At 33.0% G+C, this 16,049-nt stretch overlaps 1 protein-coding gene across 6 annotated transcripts in view; it reads left to right on the forward strand.

The window, feature by feature from the left end:
- Window positions 1-16,049, forward strand: part of CHD9 (chromodomain helicase DNA binding protein 9) — a 241,937-nt gene that overhangs the window by 114,259 nt on the left and 111,629 nt on the right. For 4 of the 6 annotated variants that reach the window (XM_065898462.1, XM_065898459.1, XM_065898461.1 and 1 more), the window contains one exon: window positions 10,764-11,095. In XM_065898462.1, coding sequence (XP_065754534.1) covers window positions 10,764-11,095 — 332 coding nt within the window. Of the gene's footprint in view, window positions 1-9,568; window positions 9,599-10,763; window positions 11,096-16,049 lie in introns of those variants that run through there. The other 2 variants (XM_065898463.1, XM_065898464.1) reach the window with 1 other exon arrangement.

The following is a 16,049-nucleotide window of genomic DNA, read 5'->3' on the forward strand; positions in this document are numbered from 1 at the left end:
TGACTTCCCCCAGGTTCAGACCCACCATTGGAGTTACACCCTCCTTAACTCATTGTGGACTTGCCAGCACTATTGTTACAGGTCAGTGCCCCTCTCATATTCTTCTTAAATCTGTCTTTTGTATTCTACTTTTTGAAATCTGTAAGGCTGCACCCAGTATTTTTAGATACACTACATTTGTTGTTAGAATCACTTCTTATTGAATTGTTGGAATTTTATTTTTGAGTCCTGACTTGTTGAACTATATTTCCTGAGTTTATTGATCTGTCTATGCTTTTGTAAGTTTCAGGCCATATGATGATACTTTTTTCTTTAACTTCAAAAGGTGTACATTTATTGACACACAACTACTATGCCTAGACCTGTCATGGACACCAAAAGGTCATGTTTAGTCTTTTCATGTAATTCCCATCGTTTCTACTTCCACAAATAACTTTTTTTCTTATGATCAGAGTTACATCCAGAGATGCAGTGTCTCTCATTACTTCCTTTGCATTCTGCAAGATGAAATTTTAATATGATGAAATTAAGTATATTTTGTGATTTCTGAAACGCTTTTGACTTTTTATATATAGATACTTTTCAGCATTTGATTTTCTTTTGCCTAAAACTGTAAATCAAGTTCAAATACCTTATTTTAAATTTTTTCCTTATTGCAAATGTATTTATGTTAGCCTTCCCTTAACATCATTTTAATTTATGTTAGTAATTACTTGAGTGTTCAAATCGCTTTTTATATATAATCTCAGAATTCTGAAAGTTAAAGTTGATTTTTCATAATGCATTGTGTACAAAAAAACAGTGTCTTTCAACAGAACCAACTCTCAATCTTCCCTAAAGACTTGAAAGAGGTTTTTTCCTTTGTATTTGTTTTATTAATACTTTTGGAAACATTGCCAAAAGAATTTAGAATATGATGGTTAGCGTTGTCCACCGAATTATGCAACTGTTTGGTTAATTTGCTTACACTGTTGCCCTTCTACTTTATCAGGTCTTCTCAAGACTTTAAGAGTGTATTTCACCTATTGGTTTTGTCACACTGTCACTGCCACACTCCAGTCTCTCTCTTAATCTGGAGAAAATGGATAATAGCAACTCTTTTATCTGCAGTTAGGAATAATTAATATTTGATTAATTTTAATAATTTGATTAATAGGAATATTGTGAAGTCAAATTTAAAAATACACCAGAAATTGTGAAAACTTCTGTGAAGGAAAATGGTTTTTGAATTAACATATTCAAGAAGTCTTTAAAAAATTTTTTTTCCCCTAAGAAGCATTTTAGAAAAGGTGCTATGGGAAGTTCATATTATTTACCAAAGTGATATTTATATACAATATGTTAATTTTTTATTGGTGGTGTGATAATTTTGCATTGTTATATGGAAAATGCTTAAAATTTTCTACTTGTGATAAAACTCACTCTCTAGCTTTTTTTTCTCTCTCATATGTTCAAGCAGTCTACTGACTTCTTTTCTATAGCCAATAAACATACTCAAGTTTCTAATTCCACGGTAGCCTGCCATTTTCCCTTCATTTATTTAGGAAAAGTGTTTAACACTGTATCTACTTCCTTTCTTCCAATTTACTTCTTAATCTACTATAATATGGCTTCCGCCTCAACCACTCCGTTAAACTATTCTTACCATGAACCTGGAATATCTTACAGTGCCAGAAAGTAAGGAAGTGTTCAAAATATGATGGTGGTAAACAAGGTTCAGGAACCAACTTGAAGGAGCTCTATATGGTGAAAGCTGGGACAGTTTGAATAACACATAATCATAGTATCAGATTATAACCCATAGAATAAAATAAATATCTGTGAGTCTATACCAGTATCAATAATTGAATGAATAAATGAATGACTGAATGAATAAATAAATAAGGAAAATAGGCAACTTTTGTTTATAGTAGAATTCCAGTAGAAAATGTGGAAGGAATGATGGAAATAAAAAATTTCCGTTAGGTGAATAACCAAATAATAATTGTTATAGGCAGGAACCATCAATGCATGCTAAAATTACTAGGCAAATATATATGAGAACAAGATATTTGCATAGTCTGATAAGATACTTGTTAACTATAAAAGGAGAAATTTATAGCAGAGAGTAATGGCAGACATTACTCTAACCAAGGGATCAAAGATAACAGTACCAGCTTCCCTGGTGGCACAGTGGTTAGGAATCCACCTTCAAATGCAGGGGACACGGGTTTGAGCCCTGGTCTGGGAAGATCCCACATGCCACGGAGCAACTAAGCCCGTGCGCCACAACTACGGAGCCTGCGCTCTAGAGCCCGCGAGCCGCAACTACTGAAGTCTGCGGGCCTAGAGTCGGTGCTCTGCAACAAGAGAAGCCACCGCAGTGAGAAGCCTGCACACCAGAACAAAGAGCAACCCCCGCTCAATGCAACTAGAGAAAGTCCGTGCACAGCAACAAAGACCCAACACAGCCAAAAATAAAATACATTTTTTTCAAGATAACAGTACCAGTTATAAGACATACTGACATCATTGTATCCCCTGATATGATGATGCACAGAGGTGGGCACAATATCACATTACAGCAATAACAATAGTACCTAGCACTTCTGAGTATTTGTATGCCAGACACCGTACTAAGCACTTTACAAGCTTTATCTGTTAGGTCTCACAACAGCCCTAGAAGGTAGACACTATTATTATCTCCATTTTACAGATGATGAAACCCAGGGCTGGCTGAGTCCGAAGCCCTTTCCTTTAATCACAACATTATGCTGAGAACAGCTTTTAGTATTATTAGTAATTTATGGACTGATGAATTCAGTATATTTAATGTTGTCAGTAAGTAAGGAACTTCGTGAGATTTTGTGGTTTAATGTTTTTAAAATACACTTTTGATTTGTTTGGAAACAAAAGATGAAGTTTTGAAAATACAGCATTGAGAAAGCAACACAAACTAATATAAAATAGAAGGTTAAATATTACTTGTTTTTATATCATATATGGCCTTTTTGTAAATAAAAAAGTTTCCATGAAGTATTTGGGTATTTTTATTGAAACCAGTTAGCAGCCCTAAATCTAAAAATCTGATCCTGTTACCTCTCTGTATGTAATCACTTACTGATTTCCCCAATTCACTTTAGCATAACTTATAACACTTTTGATAATCTGACCCATTACCTTTCTGTCTTTATTGCTTATCATTCTTCCACATGAATCCAGTTTTCTTGTCATGCCAAATTACCTGTTATACCCAGAATATAACGGTTTAAGTTTCTTTATTATATAATATTTCAAGTGTACACAGAAATAGAGTAGACATCACCCAGCTATGACAGCCATCAGTTTATAGGCAATTGTTTTTCATCTATACGACCCTCTGACAATCATACAGAGACTATTAGTCCCTTCAGGGACTATTTTGAAACACACCTTAATCATATCACTTTATCTGTAAATATTTCAGATATCACTTTATCTGTAAATATTTCAATTTGTATATCTAAAAGACAAAGGTTTTAGCTTTAAGACACAATTGCAAAATTAGTTTCACACTTAAAAAAATAACTGTAATTCCTTCATAATCAAATACCCAATCAAAGTTAAAGTTCCCTAGTATTAATAAATGTAGTCTTACAGACTTGTTCAGGTCTATGTCAAAACAAGGACCATGTATTGCATTCATTTGATACGAATTTTAAGTGTGTGTCTTCTCTTTTTTCTGTTTTTTTTTTTTTATTTTGGCATTACATTTAGTCTTAAACCTCTTTTGATCTATGATTACCCTTCTTTGTTTTGTTTCTTATTGTTTCTTTGCTGAAGAAACAGTCATTTTTCTTTAGAATTTCCCACATTCTGGATTTTGCTGATTACATTCCCATGGTATCCTCTAACATATTCTTCTCTCTCTGTATTTTATGTAAGTCACGTAATAAATGTTTATTTTTTAAAAAAACAACTTTTATGAATATCTACTATTTGCCTGAACTGCTATGTGGATGATTAAAATAGAGGGAATACTTTTAATAGTATTACCGTATCAGTGTAAAATTCAAGATTTAGAAAAAAGAAGGAATATCATCATTAGCTAAAAGTGGAAACCTGGATACTAGTACAAGTCACAAAATGAAAATAAGCCTTTTAATTTGTGAACATGTGAGTTCACAAATGTGAAGAAAGTGAAATAAAATAATTGCTTCAGATACATCAAAAACTCTGAAAACAAATCTAAGGGTAAAACTCAGAGGATTTGACAGGTAATAATTTGGATCAGTTTTTCCTCCTTTTCTTCTCTTTAAAAGCAAGTCTTGGGCTTCCCTGGTGGCACAGTGGTTGAGAGTCCGCCTGCCGATGCCGGGGATGGGGGTTCGTGCCCCGGTCCGGGAAGATCCCACATGCCGCGGAGCGGCTGGGCCCGTGAACCATGGCCGCTGAGCCTGCGCGTCCGGAGCCTGTGCTCCGCAACGGGAGAGGCCACAACAGTGAGAGGCCCGCGTACCGAAAAATTAAAAAAAATTAAAAAATAAACAAAAAAACAAACAAACAAAAAAAGCAAGTCTTTATTGGTACCTTGTGGAAAAAAATGTTATATGCAATAAATGCAAAAGAAGTTACCACTAATGTTTGACACATATTACTAAAATTAACTACAAATTTGTTTTTAGAGGTTGGTTTAATTTGAATATTTAAAAAATATCTTTATTGGAGTATAATTGCTTTACAATGGTGTGTTAGTTTCTGCTGTATAACAAAGTGAATCAGCTATACATATACATATATCCAAATATCTCCTCCCTCTTGCCTCTCCCTCCCACCCTCCCTATCCCACCCTTCTAGGTGGTCACAAAGCACCGAGCTGATCTCCCTGTGCTATGCGGCTGCTTCCCACTAGCTATCTAATTTGAATATTTAAGTACATAATTATATGATTCTTCCTAAAATAAAAATGTTAAAAACTAGCATACTGGCTTACTATAAACAATTCAACAGAACTAAAATGCTTTCTAAGTTAGCTTTATAATATCAAATTACTCTCAGATATTTACTTTCCTTTTGATGGCAGATCTTTTTATTCTTTCCTCTTGGCTTCCATGACACCACTCTTTCCTGATGCTCATCTTACCATTTTTGTAGTTTCTTTTTGTTTTCCTTCTTTAACTCCTCTTCATCTGCTAGCTCTTTAGAACTTGGTGTTTTGGGTTTTCACTAATGGTTCTCTTCTCTTATTCAGCATTGTCTCTCTAGGCAGTAAAACTCATTCTTGATCAAGGCTTGCTATCTCTATTCTGTTTTGTATTCTCTTCCATTGCAAGTTCCATTCACCTAGTCCCCCAGGTCTGAAGCCTGAGAGTCATCTCTCCTGAGAAAAGTTGGAAGATTTTTTTTAGCTATAATACAGTTTTATATATGTTGTTGAAAATTCTTTGTTCTGTGTTTTATTATTACTAAGGAATTATATCTGTTTTATTATTTGAGACTTTTTATTCATATTGTTTTTAAAATGTGTGAAGTAGAACTTGAAATTTTTTATAATTTTCCCTAATAGTAGAACCTGTGCTCGATAGTAGATGTATGGTAGCCATGTGATCATTCTCCCCTTCTTTTTGAAAATTTATGATTTCCACTCAGGTCTACACACTGGTGATTCAAATTTTTAAATTATTTGTATGCAACTAAAATATTTGAAATGGATGAATTCCCCAGTGTGAGTGGGTAGGTATGTGGGAAAATTATTCCACCAAGAGGAGGAAGAACTGAGTCCCCACTCCTGTTTTAACACCTCTAATTTCTTACTCAAATCTCTTTACTTCTTTCTCTCATGAAGGAAAAGAGGAGTAGTAACCATGGTATTAAAACTATCTAATTTTTAAGAGGTAGCATTCATACAGGTTAGGTACCACTCTTTTTCATTCTGTTATATTTCATTTCTTTAGTGCTGGTCTGAACCCACTAAATTTATATCATGACTTGTTATTAGATCATGACCTTTGGTTTGAAAAACACTCATACCATAAATCCTTGAGTTTCCCTAGTATTGAAATATGACATCCAGGGTCTTTCATATATTCTTCTAGTTGCTATCAAAATAATTGATATATCACATATGATACCATCTTTATGTTTTGCTGTGACTTGTTTTTCTTATAAATATTTGGATATGTTATTAATATATGTGCCTTCTTTTCTTTTTTTTTTTTCCTCATTTAGCATACAGGTCCTTGGGGCGCAAGGCCTTTGCCTTTATGTATTTATTTTTTTAAAGATTTTTTTGATGTGGACCATTTTTAAAGTCTTTATTGAATTTGTTACAACATTGCTTCTGTTTTGTTTTGGTTTTTTGGCCATGAGGCATGTGGGATCTTAGCTCCTCGACCAGGGATTGAACCCGCACCCCCTGCATTGGAAGGGGGAGTCTTAACCACTGGGCTGCCTGGGAAGTCCCTGCCTTTATTTTAAAAGTTGAGTTTTGAAATTGTGACAAACCTACAGAGAAATCACAAATGAAATACAAAGAAATTCTTTTACTTTGTAAAAAATTGGAGAGCAGATTGCAAACCGGATGTTCCATCACCCCAAATAACTTGATATATTTCCTACAGATAAAGATATTTTCCTACATCACTATAATGTAACCATAACAAGTGGGAAATTAATACAGCAGGAGCTGTTGGGACTGAGAGGAAGAAAACAAAATAAAACACAAGTAGATTGGACAGAATTTGTTGACTGCTTATGTAGGTGAAAAAGAGAAAAATTGTAACATTGAGAAAAGTTACTATTAACTACCTTTTTGTATGTTTGTGTCTGTGTAAATTGGGAAATCACCTACATTAAAAACGATTAGTTAGTTAACACCTCAGTGTTGATGTTCTGTGGGAATATAGAGTTAAAATACTATATCCTAAGAGTAGAAGAAATATTTGATCACAGAAATGTTTGATCACAAATATTTGATTGTCTACTGTTAAGATTTATTGTTAAATAATTGGGATTTTTGAATCAAGTAATGGAATCTATTGAAAAGCTTTAAGGAGAAGTGAGATATTTTGGAAATCATCCTAGTTTCTGTGGATAGTGTCAGTGAGTTAAGGGTATTCAAAGAAAACAGCAAGAGAATCCACATCTTATATTCCAGCCCTGGCCTCTCCAAGGATCGAGTCCAAAATTTCCAGTTACTCAAACTTTTCATTTCAAACTCAGTGTGGAAAGAATTAAACTTATGCACACATACATACCCTTTCTCAACATTTCTTTTATCTCCTCCTGTACCAGTACTTGGTCTAGAAAGCAAGTATTGACTCTTCCTGCTCTTCAGCCAAAACCCACCCATATCTAGTTGATTTCTACCTCTCGGAAAGGGCACTGAAAAAAACTAAATTTTGTTCTTGCTTCCTTACTAGTATCTCTGAGATTTTGAGAAAGTCATTTAATTTCTTTTGTGTTCAAATTATCTCTGTAAGTTATGATATTTGAACCAAATATGGTATAATACAGTGGTTAAGAGCACGGTTTCCATTATGAGGCTCTCTGCCTCTTAATCCCTACCCCATCTTTCAGTAGCCGTGTGATCTTGGGCAAGTTATTTCTCTATGCCTTACTATCTTTAGCTATAAAATGAGGGTAACAGTAGTACATATCTCACAGGGTTGTTTTTAAGATTAATTGAGTTAATATACAGTTGACCCTTGAACAATGCCGGATTAGAGATTAATTGAAAGATCCAAGTATAATTTATAGTCAGTTTTCCATATATGTGATTCTTCCATATTTGTAGTTCTTGATTCCTCCATATCTGTGGTTCCACATCCTTGGATGAAACCAACTGTACTGTAATATTTATTATTGAAAGAAATCTGCATGTAAGTAGACCCACACAGTTTAAATCCATGTTGTTCATGTATGTGTCATAATAGGAATAGTGCCTAGAACATAGTAGGGAATAAGTAAGTGTTAGCTACTATTATTATATTATGATTTTAAAAACTTACGTGCTTAGGTCTATCATTTTGCAGTTCTGCTGTAAGAATATCTCTCCCATTTGTTACTCCTCTCCATTATCACTATTACCCTATTATTCAGGATTAAATTAATTATTACATGTAAAATGCTTAGAATAGTGCCTGTCACCTAATAAGCACTTGGTAAGTGTTAGCCCTTATTATTGGTTATTACGATTTTTACATAGATGACCTCCAGGTCAGTAAGATCCTTTTCTTGCATTAGTGGTCCTATGCCTTTAATTTACTCTTCTGTTCTTTAGATTGGTCTTTCTAGGACATTGTTTATATAATGTTGCTCCATTTCGAGACCTTTGATGCCTGAAAGGAAAAAACTAAAAACAGGTTCTTTAATACAGATATCAGATGACTTGCCAAGACCAATTTTTAAAATATGGTATTAATGAAAGAGGTAAACGTGAATTTTGAGGCAGTGAAAATTTTGTTTTAGGTATTTAAGGTCATTGCTTACTAAAATAGTCTCAGTATTTTATAGATGAAAAGTATAGGTATATAATGATCAAATTCAGGAGGACTTGCTACTTATTTATTTTTAGCAAGGGACTAAAACTAAAATTTTATCTTAAAAACAACAGTTGAGTTGAAATAGAATGTGAGGAGTAAAGGTCAGGAATGTTTAGGAGTTTTTTTATGTTAGGAAAATAAATTAATGTATTTAGGTTTAAGTAAGGCAGTAATTTAACTATGGCTAGTTATTTTTTTATAGACAGCTCTTATGTGTTCATTTCAAAATCTTAAGCTTTTTGGAATTTAAATGAAAATAGCTTCATTTCTCAATCTTAAAAATGACATTGTTGGCTTTCTGTTAGAAGAATAATAAGAAACCTTATCTAATTTCTTAAAGAGAAGTCACTTGTTATGGGTTCATTTGCATGACCTCCTCTTTAACCCTTTGCTCGTCTTCAGATGTGTTTATGTTTTAAATATTTTAGAGTTATCACGGAGAAAAGTATTTTTCTCCGGTAGAAATTGCATTGGACTTTGTTTTTTAATATTGATAGCTACATAAAGCCGTTTAACTACAGTTTTCATTTTCAGATGATTTCTTTAAATCAGGTTTTTACGTATATTTTTTAAAACTTTACTACGGGAAATGGTAGAGTGAGAGTTAATGTGTTACATGGAGGGAAGAACAGTCCATTGGGGGTTAAATTGCAGAGTCTAATGGAATAATAACTGGTAGCACCATCTGCTGGCCTACTTCCTCAGAAGGAGTCAGTATTTTTAACGACATCTCTAATATTCATGCTGATGCATTTTGATGCTTTGTGCATTCATTTCTTTCTGTGCTTTGTTGGAATCTGGCTATCTGCTTACAGCTATTGAGGAAACTCAGCTTTTTAGGACGGGTTTACAGTCTTTTTCATATCTAAATAGAATGAACAGTGGATATAAACTTGCCAAGGCAGAAATGTGTTGATACATCACAATGTGTATTTGTGGAGGGTTGTGCATCTCTTGGTTGCAGCTTGCTAAATAGGCCATTTAGGAATCTTCTTTCAATGCTTTTTTCTTGAGCACTGCCTGGGGTGGTGAAAAAGCAGAGGGCAAGCCTTTGTCTGACGCCAAAAATGTCTTCAGTGAAGAGGCCAAGAGGAAGGGTAAGTGAAAGCCTGAATGAGTGGGAGGAGGAGGGGTTCTTTGGGCTAAAAGGCTAATGGGATTGAATAACCTTCCTTATTACTGGCTGCTGCTGCGGAGTCGTACTGCATCGCCATCTTGAGCTTGTTGCTGTTTTCTCGCGTCTTGGTTATTTGTTATAGCCTGTAGGCCTTAAGGTGGCATTTTAGTAAGCGATTCTAAGCCCTCCCTCCTTTCCCAGTGCTGTAGCACTGCTATGAAACCTTTGATGAGGCAGGTATAGAAAAGATATCCAGTGAAGCACACTGGAACCAGCATGAAAATGTGTTTGGAAATTCCTGGTGGTTTTTTCCCTTGCTGTAGTCAGAGGCATGTTTACGGGTAAGAACGTAACAAAACTGTGATCTAAGAATATGGGATGAATGCGTGTTTAAAGAGAATATTCATTTTAAAATGCTGTTGATCTGCTTCCTGTGATATTGCTAAAATATTAATAATTTTAACATAAAACTAGAACTTGTTTTTTTCCAGAATTGCTTGAGCAAAATATTATGATATAGAAGGAGAAAAAAAAATCCTCATTTAACTCTTTCACAGAAAAACTAAAACTTTCTCTGATTTTAAGTATGGGAATGTCTGTTGACTAACTAGCTACATTGCTGCATAGATTGCACATTAAAATGATTTAAATGAATTCAGGTTCTCATTCTACTTTCTTATAAAGCAGAGAGGCTTTGTTTTTCTAAAAATCATAATAAACTATGGGGAGTAGTCATTCTAAATTAAAATTGCTATTTAAAATTTATTAATAATTTTCAGAGTTCTGGAATGAAGAGGAAAGAAGAGACTTATTCCAAATGCCCAGAATATTTACATGACTAAATTTGAATTAGCTATATTTATAGGACAAAATTTGAATCAACTAATCAAGAATGCTCTGAAAATATCAATGAATCTATATTATCCTCCTTTAACTTTCACTTTTAAAAGCAGTAGTTAAGCTTTTTATTTTATACCTACACTAATTTCTAGATCAGCAAAATGTTTTAATTTTAAATTTGTAGCATTCATATATTTGCTTATGTATTTTACTTCTTAAAGTTTAATTCTAAATTTTTGGTTATTTATGTTAATTGTTTAAATGTACTTTGGTATGTTGTATAAAAATTATTTTGATTTCTCTAGCCTCCATCTTCCAAGAAGAGTGATGGTCCTGGGACATATACTAAGTTGCAGAATACCCAGGTGAGGATCATGTCTGAGAAGAAGCAGAGAAAAAAGGTGGAATCAGAAAGCAAGCAAGAAAAGGCTAATCGTATAATATCAGAGGCCATAGCAAAAGCAAAGGAGCGTGGGGAACGCAATATTCCACGAGTAATGAGCCCTGAAAACTTTCCTAGTGCTTCAGTTGAAGGAAAAGAGGAAAAGAAAGGTAGAAGGATGAAATCTAAGCCAAAGGATAAAGAGAGCAAAAAAACAAAACCTTGTTCTAAGTTAAAAGAGAAGACAAAAATTGGGTAAGTTGGTTAAGAATTAAATCTTCTTCCTTTGAAATTTTTGTAAAGTTCAGTCTGTCTAATCTACTTTTGATTTGCGTATGATGTGTTTACTCCCACTTTGGAGTTTTAAGTTGTTAGATACTGTGTGTATCTTACTGCCTTTTTGAATGAATTAGGTAATATTCCAGAATTTACTAAATGTTACTAGTCTATGAACATACTTTTTTGTATATTAATGTTAGTAAAAGGAATTTAAAATAGGAGAACATTTTATATATAAAACAGGAAAAGGAAAAACAAAACAAAACCCATATTGCTGTGCCAGTTCCTAATGTACTTTCTTTATTAAAAAAATGCCTTGAAATTTTTTATAAGATTTCTTTACCTCTTAGTTGTACTTCACTGGGCACCTTATAGTTTGGAAACATGAAATATCATATTTTCTCATAAACCCACAACATTGAACTAAATGGAATGGCAAGAAAACTAAGACCATTTAAATCAACAATAAGCAGCTCTCGGCTCTTACAGACTTCCTCCCTTACAGTCTTTCTGATTTACTTTATGTAATAAAGAGGCCAGGTGAGGATTAATGCTCCAAGAGAATTATAAGGACAAAGAATTGCTTTAGGAGGGTATATTAATCCTAGGTATTTTTATTTGACTACATACCTAATACATTTTCAAAAAATAGAATATAGTAAGTGTTATTATTTGTTTTATATGTATGTTTGTTTTGCATGCAAGGGTAAAAATAATCTAAGGCCAACATAGTTTAGAATCGGTTTTGCAGGAATATTTGGTTATTTTTGAAGGCTTTATATGAAATTTTAGATCAAGTATTTAATCTGTCTTAGGAAAAATTTCCTTATTATAAAAATCTTCATTTGCTTACAAAATTATTTATGTATTATACATATATTTAGAACTAACACAAATTTGTAAACAATTCACAGCATTTTCAATGCAGCCACCAAACTGAGTTATATCATTAGGTCCTGATGCCTTTCAGTCCAAACCATTAAATAACATGGGCTCTCTTGCTATAATAGAAAAATAATTAATATTATTGATTTTGCATTTCATTTGCAGACAGCTAAGATAAAATTTGAAAGTTAGATTTCTCCTTTTTTATTTAAACGTTTTGGTATGAAAGTATCTTATTTTTTCAATATTTTGTCTAGTTTTAATTTAGGAAACCCCATATTTAATCCTTTAATGTATTAAAAGTTACTGTTATTAAAATTTTCCAGTTTTAACTTATACAGAGGTACAGGCAGAGTAGTGGTACCATTTGAAAGGGTATTTAAAAATAATGCATAAAATAAGAGAAAATAGGTAGAGAACCCTCAAGAGTTAACAGTAAGTTTAAATTGATGGGGGGAGATAACTAGAGGCAAAAGATAACAGAAGTGAACCTGGTTCAAGAAAAAACAATATATAAGGGGAAATTAGAAATAATTAAATTGTAATAGAGAAACATGGATTTTTGAAAAATGTGGATTAATATGTAGGGAATAGTAATACAGTAGAGTATCTGCGTATTCTGTGATATTTGTATTTTTGTTAGAAATAGGTAGATTATTAACAATAAATTATTTTAATATTGCACAGCATGATCAATTTAGTATTTGTTTTTAGAGATAGCATTCTTGAGAAAAGAGGTGAGAATTGTATTGGAAACATATTTCCATGGCAAGGTATTAAGCAATTGACAGAAAAAAAACTTGTTGAGAGTGGATTACTTTTTGATAGAGGAACTTATAAGTTGCAGGCAAGTAAAAGTGAAGCTTGCCCATATATTATTAAGCTGTTGGAGTGAAACAGTTTCTTGATCATCTTTATCAGACAACCAAAGATTATTATCATGTTGGAGGAAAAAGCATGGTTGGAAATGAAATTCATATACAGTCTAGAGTTCTGTGTTGGTCACTTGAAATATTTCATTACTGTGCTTTCCAATAAGCCACTACATTTTTGAATTTACCATTTTTAATTTTTCAGCGAAGAAGCATCATTTAAATATTAAGTTTACTTGCATCATTTTTTTTTTTTTTTTTGCGGTATGCGGGCCTCTCACTGTTGTGGCCTCTCCCGTTGCGGAGCACAGGCTCCGGACGCACAGGCTCCGGACGCGCAGGCTCAGCGGCCATGGCTCACAGGCCCAGCCGCTCCGCGGTATGAGGGATCCTCCCGGACCGGGGCACGAACCCGTGTCCCCTGCATCGGCAGGCAGACTCTCAACCACTGCACCACCAAGGAAGCCCAACTTGCATCATTTTAATTAATAATATTTCATGATGTATTAAATGTTTTCTTGTAAAGATTTTTTCTATGAGTTTTAGAAGAATTGAACTTTTGCTAATATCAGATGATTTATATCAGATAAAATTAAAGAGAGTGTGTGTTGGAACTTAACCATGAGCAATGTGAAATATAAATTTCAAAAGTAACTAGATTTGTAGACAATAAGTTATGGTTGATACATAGTCAGAGTTGGTGTTTATTTAATCCACATATGTGATGTGATATAATCTAGGAATACTAATCTGAAGAAAACCAATACTGCCTTGCCTCTGCTTGCTAGTTTGCTTGAAACCTTTTCAGTTTTTCTGTCACTTTCATAGATTAATTTTTTTTAATACAAGGAATAGAGTGTCCTTTTCAGAGACTTTAGTCTCATTTAATCTTTACAACAATTCTGTGAGTTAAATTGGGCATGCGGTATGATAATGTGGTTAAGTTCTTTGACTTTGGAACCAGTTGCACTTATTCATATTCCCCCTTTGTCACAAGCAGTGTGACCTTGGACAAATACTTAGCCTCTCCAAGTTTTAGTTTCCTCAGACATAAAATGAGGATAATGATAGTGCTTGCCTTATAGTGTTATTTTGAGGATGAAATGATTTAATAACACTTAAAGCATATAGAACAATACCTGTTAATAATGTTAGCCATTATTTTCTGAAAATATAAATAACATATAGCTATTTAAGGAAAAAGCCAAGGCCAGGAGCCATGCCCTTCCTTCAGGCCTAAACTCTCACCTATCTGACTAGGTTCTCTTTCCATTAAGGCCCTGTTCCTAATAAGATGAATTTAAAAATCAAGCAGACAAATGAAAACAAACAGTTGCTACCTGGTAAGAAGGATAATAGGTTAACCTATTAATGTTGTTGTTGGTTTTTTTATATGAGAATGCCTCTGTTTATCAGGTTAGCTAGAGTAGCATTTAGGACAGGTAAATTTTGTTTTGAAATATGCTTGCAGTTTGAAAGGAATTACATGGTTATGTGGAAGAGTGTAAGTTGAAATGGAAATGGCCGGTGTAAAATGAAGAGTGAGGTAGGACTGGAAACAACCTTCTTCTATTTTGATGTTTTTCATGGTCTTGGCAGTCAGGTTCTAACAAGCTGCCTTTCAAGTAGAGGAGCAGGTATTTCTTTAATAATGGGTGGTACATAATAGATGCTCCATGAATGGGAGGGAATGAATTTTATGGAATGAATGAATGAATGGAAGATTAAATATTAAATGATACCAAATGGTTGTGTTTGATTTGTTAAATCAGGATTAGAAGTGGCAAGCTAATCCTTCATTAAATTACAGGGACAAAACTAATGGTTTAGTAATAGTAGAGAGTTAAATTCTAAAATAAATTCATTCTAAGACTTCTGGTAGAATTTTCTTATTCGGCTCTCTTCGGTTTTAGATTATGTAATAAAATATCACATGATTTGATTGAAGCATTTTTAGATTTATAACTTTGGCATTTAAACTATGTTTCCATGTTGTCAGTTATAATTTACTTCTTGCATTAGATTATCAGACTGACAAGTAGAATGCCTTTGACGCTTTAAAATGCTCTTGTGGCCCTGTAAATTTAATCAGTAAAGGTACTTCATGATTAAAAGTAAAAAAATACTTTTTTGTATTATTCATAATTATTCTTTCTGTTTGTTACAAGAATGGGAGTTATCAGGTGCTAGAAGTAGCTTTTCTCTTTAGTTAAAGCAGAAAACATCTAAGTTAGGAAATATCAAATCAAGTTGGAATTAAGGGTGTCATGTTATAAAGAAAAACAGTAAAACATTAAATTAGATCTGGAACTTATATTGTGCCCTTCTTTGCGATAGTCATTCTGAACCCCCAAGAAGGAAGAAGCAAAATAACATTTATTAATTACCTACCATCATGTGTATACATAGATATGTACATGTGTATTTTTAAACAAAACGAACATGTATATCCACATGTATGTCTAGAGAGACACATCTAAATAATAATGTAAGGGAAAAATAATGTGAACAAAGTCTGAAGGGAAAATAAGATGAATCATCAGAAATTGGGAATAATCCCTTTATAGTCCATGTTAATAAAGTAACAGATGAGACCCTGATTGCAAGTATTCAAAATAATAAGAATTTAGTATCTGTTTGGATAAAATATAAATGTATTAATTAATTAATTGTTTTTGGCATATGATAAAAAAGCACTTTGAAAAATATATGGTATAAATTTATTATATATATTTTAATTATTAATCATGCCATTAGTAGTCTCTATGTAAGTTCTATAATTTTTAAATGCCAAGAAGATAAAATGTTTTATTGATTTCACTCCTTACATCTAAACTTAAAGTCAGTGAAAATCTGAAACATATTCATCTGCAGAAAGAATTGATATATACATTATGTATTATTATGAATTTAATTAAGATTTACAGGTCCATTTTTAAGATGTATACCTTTACATAAGATGTATTAGTAAGATTTATCATTAGCAAATGATGTGCTGTTATTTCATTGAATCTAAAATGTCATTGATTATAAGACACACCATTATATGTCAGTAAGAAAGAAAAAAATATATTGCCAGTTAAAACTATGGCATATCTTTGTTTGTTAGATGAATGTTTGTTTCATAGATGTTAACATGTGGGTAAAATGTGTATCTTAGGACACTGAAGTAA

This window comes from Phocoena phocoena, chromosome 20 (assembly GCF_963924675.1).
Source record: "Phocoena phocoena chromosome 20, mPhoPho1.1, whole genome shotgun sequence".
Taxonomy (NCBI): Eukaryota; Metazoa; Chordata; class Mammalia; order Artiodactyla; family Phocoenidae; genus Phocoena; species Phocoena phocoena.